We start from the raw sequence: 6,000 nt of genomic DNA on the forward strand, positions 1-6,000 counted from the left end.
TCTGCAGAGAACCTGAGAGGCAGCCTGGGAACCCTTTGATGTCATGCACATGTACTGACCTAAGAGCATACTGTACATTTTTCTGGGTTATTTTTTTTTTTGAGGAAGATAAGGGGGAGGAGGCAAAGTGGGGGAATGCTTCATAACAGACATATGTTTTTCCTTGGGGAATTACACTAACAGTAGATTTAAATCAAATCATATGGTGCTGCAGTACACCAGAGAAAACATATCTGAAGATTAAAGAAGCCAGTGTTTTCAGGCCCTCCAGTTTTACTCCTTTGCTCTTCTGCAGTGATTATGTGAGCCGATTCATGACGCAGTGCTACAGCACACCCTAAAGAGCAGCCCATGCATTTGCGCTTCCCAGGCCCTTGCAGCTGTGCAAAAATTGCCTGGGCAGCATTCATCACCCAGGACAGTGAAGGAAGGAACATAGTACATGTCCACATGCCGTTTACAATGTTTCCTTCCCTCTAGATCCTGTGCCCGAGGTGCTCTTGCTCTCCTATTCCTCCTTGGGGCTACCTGGATCTTTGGGGTCCTCCATGTCATCCAGGGATCTGTGGTTACTGCATATCTTTTCACAATCTTCAACGCGTTCCAGGGGATGTTCATCTTCATATTTCTTTGCGTGTTGTCTAGGAAGGTAAGTGCCCCATTCCTTGTGGGATTCTGACTTGGGCAGTCTCATGTACCTACACAGGCAGGTGCCCAGCCCTGGAGTGGAGTTGTGGTGCAAATGTTTCAACAGGGCAAGGGAGGAAATTCTTGTGCCATTGATGGCGGAGAGAAGGGAAGAAGGAAAATTTTGCTATTGCCTTCAGTGGAGACAGAATCTCTAAGCAATTTTTACCTTCTCACATATTTCCTGCTGTGTTTAAAACCAATTTATGAAACACGGAAAAATGGTTTTTTTTAATTTTAAAACTAGTTGTAGTGCCATTAACCTGATGAAATAAAGCAATGTGTACAACTAAGCTCACTTCCAGTCTTTCCAGCTGGCAGCATGGGATATTCTTCAGTACCTGATTTGGTACATTCTTCAGTATTCTCTCCTAAAGTCAAAAGCAGCCTCACCTTAAAACATCTAGTGACAGGAATAATACAAAATGAGTTTAAAACTTATAGACCTATCAATAAATCTATTTAATATTTGAATTCAATATTTTTATTTCAGATTCAGGAAGAGTATTACAGATTGTTCAAAAATGTTCCTTGCTGTTTCGGCTGCTTGCGATAAATGGAAGGAAAACATGAATGAGCATATCAGTGGAAGAAGGGAACAACCTAGATGATGTTGTCATGGATATTACAGAAAAATGTGGCATTGTGAAAGTATGAAATGACCCAGTGAGCAGCCATGTCTTTTAACTCAGTCACTGACTGGTTTATACATATGTGTGCATTCATTCAGACCATTTATATTATGCTGTATACAAACAGTATACAAACCAAACTGGATTCTCGCAAACCAAATATTAACAGGGAAAGAAGTAAATTTCTAAAGAAGCTCACGACTTTTCATTACTTAGGGTTTGCTTCTAATATTAGAAATATCTGTACTTCTTGAAAGCAAGATACCAAAAACCAACTGGCACAGCAGATTTTATGAATAGCTTTGCTAGTGGAAACATGTTCACTGTCTTTTTGTAGTAATGAGCTTCTTACATTAAGTTGTATGTGGCCATCTGCAGGGAATGGGTTCCATTAAAGAGTCAATAGATAAAGATCTGCTTCAGCCCAGACTTTTGAAAACATTTATTTTAATTTAAAGTAGATTAAAAAAGGAATTTGTTTAATATTATTCTCTTATCACTGAAATATATATTTGTATATTAATCAATTCTTTATTTTTATAACTTTTAGAGAACTGTTTAGATCTAAAGAGCTGAGGTCAGATCTGATACAAGAATGCTGGGACAGCCATTTTATAAGTGAAAGATTATTTTGTGAATACTTTGAAAATGATCTAGTTCTTGTTTTATTTAATTGACAAAAAGACTGAGATCTGCTAAACTGGCACTATGATTTTGGAGGCTCTGGGAAGGAGATGCTTTCACAGGTTTGCCACTTGATAGAGATATTTGGAATCCAGACCTTGTAGGATCAAATTAAAATAAAGTGCTAGAAATTACCCATACAGAAGAATACAAATTTAAATTCAAGGTCATATGCCTCCGTGCCACATAAAATTGTAATTACAACAGTTTTCTCGTGGCATCTTTGTCTTCCTCTGAGGCTCCAGGTTTTGAAGCACCCTACATTTAACTGTAGGAGCATACATAGATCTACTGAAATCAAAGGGAGTACTTGAAGTGCAAGTTTTGCTGGATCAAGACACAAACATGATGCATCAGCAGTTCCACCTTTGCCATCTTGCTTATTTTAAAATTATGCTTTAATTTCACCCTTTTAGCACCTAGCTTATGTGAAGCGCTGAGCAACTCTCAGTCCACATTGCCTTCTCAGGAAGTGTCTAAGATCTCAGATGAAGTCCATTATTTTTACCAGTGAGGCACTGTAAATAGGTTGTTGTTAATAAATCCCACTGTTGTACTGTCTATTAAAATAAAGCACTACTCTGAGTTTTATTTATATTAAAGGAAATTTTTTTTTTTTAATGGTCAAATCTGTTTGGTTTACATCTTTTTTTGTATACGCAAGCCTTTCATTGTATGCACTGCGGTGACATGTTTCATTATGTATATTCCATGTTTTTGTCGAAATTTTGGAAACCACAAAATTAGTCTTTTTTCTCTGAAAAAAAAAATTCTCAGTCCTTTGAATGTACAATATGTGAATAAACCGAAGTGCTTAGCTTTCACATTTTGACATTTCCCTTCATTTAAATAAATACAGTGGTAAAAGTTCTCATGGTTTTGTATTATTTGCTCTGAATTGTTTTCTGTATTTCCTTTGCTGTTGTATATATTCTTCTTTGTTTGGGAAGATGCAGATCCATATTACTTACAAGAGTATTTTTAGAAGGATATCTGCTAATACATCATCTTTAATCTCCTGCAGAAATGTAATGTATAGTAAGTCTGTCTGTACAAAGCATCTCTAGTAACTATATAATGACTTCAGCATGCTCAGTGAGATTGAAAAAGTTCCTTGGAAAGAAAATATATCATAAACTGTTTAGGATACAATGGTCTTCTTAATGAAAGCACATCTTTTATAGGAAAACCATGCTCTCCAGTCTCTGGGTCACATCTTCATTGAAACTCTGTTTTCCTTACATGCAAGGATGAGTTTTCATCTTTTGATACAGCATGTAAGGAGTAGAAAAATTGTTTAGATTCATTGCCCTAGAACTTAGAGGATATTTTAATTTTCATGCATACAGAAATACTGATGAGAAATCAAAAGGGTTTATTTTTTGCAGCCCTTACTAACATGAGCCCCAACCCACCGGAGAGAGAGGAGGAGAGACAATGGACATAAACTGAAAAAAGAGAGGTTTCAGCAAGATAAGGGGAAAAACCTTTTCAACATGAGTATATTCAGGTGTAGGAAAAAATTGCCCAGAGAGGTTGCGCAGTTGTGTTAAAATCTTTGGAGGTTTCTAAAGCCCGCAGCAACCTGATCTCATACCTGACCCTGCTTTGAGCAGGAAGGTGGATGAGCTGATCCTCTGAGGTCCCTTCCAGCCTGAATTGTTCTACGACTTTATGATACGAAATCAGAAAAATAACAGTTGGGCATTAGTTATTATTTTGTTAAGCAAATTTGCACTCAAGTGCTGTGCATCAGCTGAACAAACTGTTTTTCCAAAAATAAATTCGCGTGACATAGTTGTCAGAGCAACTGGTAACTAGTCGACTGGTTTGAAAAATAAAAACATTGTTCGGCATCTTTTCAGATTACATGCTTTTGAGACGTATATGACATCTCCAGGTGGGGCCAACAGGAAAAAGAAAAAATCAATGATTGACAAGACAGATAAAAAGTAAAATGTGAAGGTTTCTCTCTGAAAGCAAGTGCTTGCTGAAGGGAGAAATTGTTTCCATTAAACCAATCAAAGAGAAATTTGTGTTCAGTGTTGCATTTCAAGGTGTGCTTCAGAATATAATAAATAAGGCCTGGATTAAGAAAGACTGGTTTATTCTGAAATAATTATTCCCTCAAAGAATTGGAAGTGTGTTTCAAAGAAACCGCAACATTTAGGAGTTAATTATCATCACAGCCTTTGGGAGGTTCAGTCTGCCAGAGCTGTGCTGATGAACAGATCGTCTGTGCTCTTTGCCTACTGGAATGAAGCAGAAAACACCATAAACACTTTTCAGATTTATTTCAGGCTTTCCTCCACTCTTCAGTTGTCACAGTCCTTCAGCTCAGAACATGGTGGTACCCCAAAGCGAGGAATTTGCAAACTGTGCGTCTTAATGACCAGCCATATAAAACAATATTGCACACGGTGACATTAGGCAGAATAAAGAAATATCTGTGGGGCTGATTCCTCTGGCTGCTACATCTCCAGCATCACTTTTATCACCAATAATACCACTTTTTATATCTTTGTCATGATGTTCCCTTAAAGCCCAGTTCAGAATCACACTCTTGCCAGATGCCAGTCACGGGAGAAGTCCTACCTCCTGCTTTAAAACCTGTATAGATGAGATAAATAAGCCAAAACTTAACCCATGAAGAAAGTTAAAAATTTCCTTTGGGAAAAGAGACAGTGGGAGGAGGGCTCCTGGCCAACAACCTACTCCAGCCTGTGTTACACTTTTCACTTTGTTCTCATACATTTCAGACATGCAGCATTTTTGTGCTATGAGTTCACGAAAGCGAAGATGCTACCTCACCAAAGCTATTTCTATAGAAAATTAAACCTTTAAGATGGATGCACATTTGAAAACAGCTGGTCATCAATGCACCAATACTCCATTTAACCACAATCAAAATGTCAAGTGCAAATGTGCTACAGCAGTTTCACAAGTTGCCTGGTGTCCTGCCAGCTCAGCTCTTATGGCCATTGCTGTGAGCAGGCTGTCCAGATAGACTGCAGTACCTCAAAGACCCTACTGCCTTTTTCAGACCCATGACAAACTTCCTAAACAAACCCTATGGAGAATCAAGAGCCCTTGCAACCACTTCACCAGGAGTCAAATACATGGCCATACATACAGACCAGAGGCCCTGGAACTGCTGCTTCGAAACAAGCTGCAAGATGTGACTGATGCAAGGTACCATATTTCAATCAACTTTACTGTTACACAGCAAAATTGCACACAACAAAAAGCAGTAAAACTGACTGCTGAGAATGTACTACTTTTTGTCAAACTGGGAGAAAACCAGAAACAAAACAAGAAATATGCACACCTTAAAAAGCATACAGAAATTATAATGAAACATAAATATTACTTCTTATTTATTCTATTTGTGATAACAACATGTTACTTTTGGTAGAGGACTTATTTTTACATCTTCCCAATGCGGGGTTGTACTTTTCCCAGAATTCCTTTTTGAGAGCTATCCCTTTAAATTTGGCAGAAGCTCCATTTCTATAGACATTGTTTTACAGCTCTTTGGTTTTTCTTGTCTTGCTGGTAAGTGTTCAAATTTTATTGTATTTACTCTTTTGGATTCCCAAGGAAATAGCATATTTTCATCAGACTTCATAACATAAGCGAGCTCTTCTGTGTTCTGAAGCATTGCTGAATATTCTAATTAAAACTAGCTCTAAGACTAGCCATCAGTCTTCACTGCAGCACAGTAGGCACCTTCCTCCAATGTAAGCCTTTGTATTTATTGTAACTATTTATATAAATGCTGCAGTCAGCTCTGAGTCCACATAAACCTAAAACCATTTAAATTAATTTTGTAAGACTTTGTGATATACTGCTGAATAATGTAGTCAAATCCGGGTTGATTATAAGCACTTCTTTAGAATAACTAAGTTTGAAATCTGTGTTTTTAAGGGGCAATCCAGCTTGTCTTGTAAATTGAGATGGGAAATACTATATCTCCAATACCCATAATCAGTTATAT

At 37.6% G+C, this 6,000-nt stretch overlaps 1 protein-coding gene across 4 annotated transcripts in view; it reads left to right on the forward strand.

Annotated features, from left to right (window-relative positions):
• ADGRL4 (adhesion G protein-coupled receptor L4) overlaps window positions 1–2,825 on the forward strand; it is a 74,828-nt gene extending 72,003 nt beyond the window's left edge. For all 4 annotated transcript variants that reach the window (XM_082053049.1, XM_082053051.1, XM_082053050.1 and 1 more), the window contains 2 exons: window positions 481–649; window positions 1,181–2,825. In XM_082053049.1, coding sequence (XP_081909175.1) covers window positions 481–649; window positions 1,181–1,243 — 232 coding nt within the window. In that variant the 3' untranslated portion in view covers window positions 1,244–2,825. The remainder of the gene's footprint in view (window positions 1–480; window positions 650–1,180) is intronic.
• Window positions 2,826–6,000: the final 3,175 nt, after the last annotated feature.

Source organism: Streptopelia decaocto (genome assembly GCF_964273445.1).
Source record: "Streptopelia decaocto genome assembly, chromosome: 5".
In the NCBI taxonomy this organism is placed as follows: Eukaryota; Metazoa; Chordata; class Aves; order Columbiformes; family Columbidae; genus Streptopelia; species Streptopelia decaocto.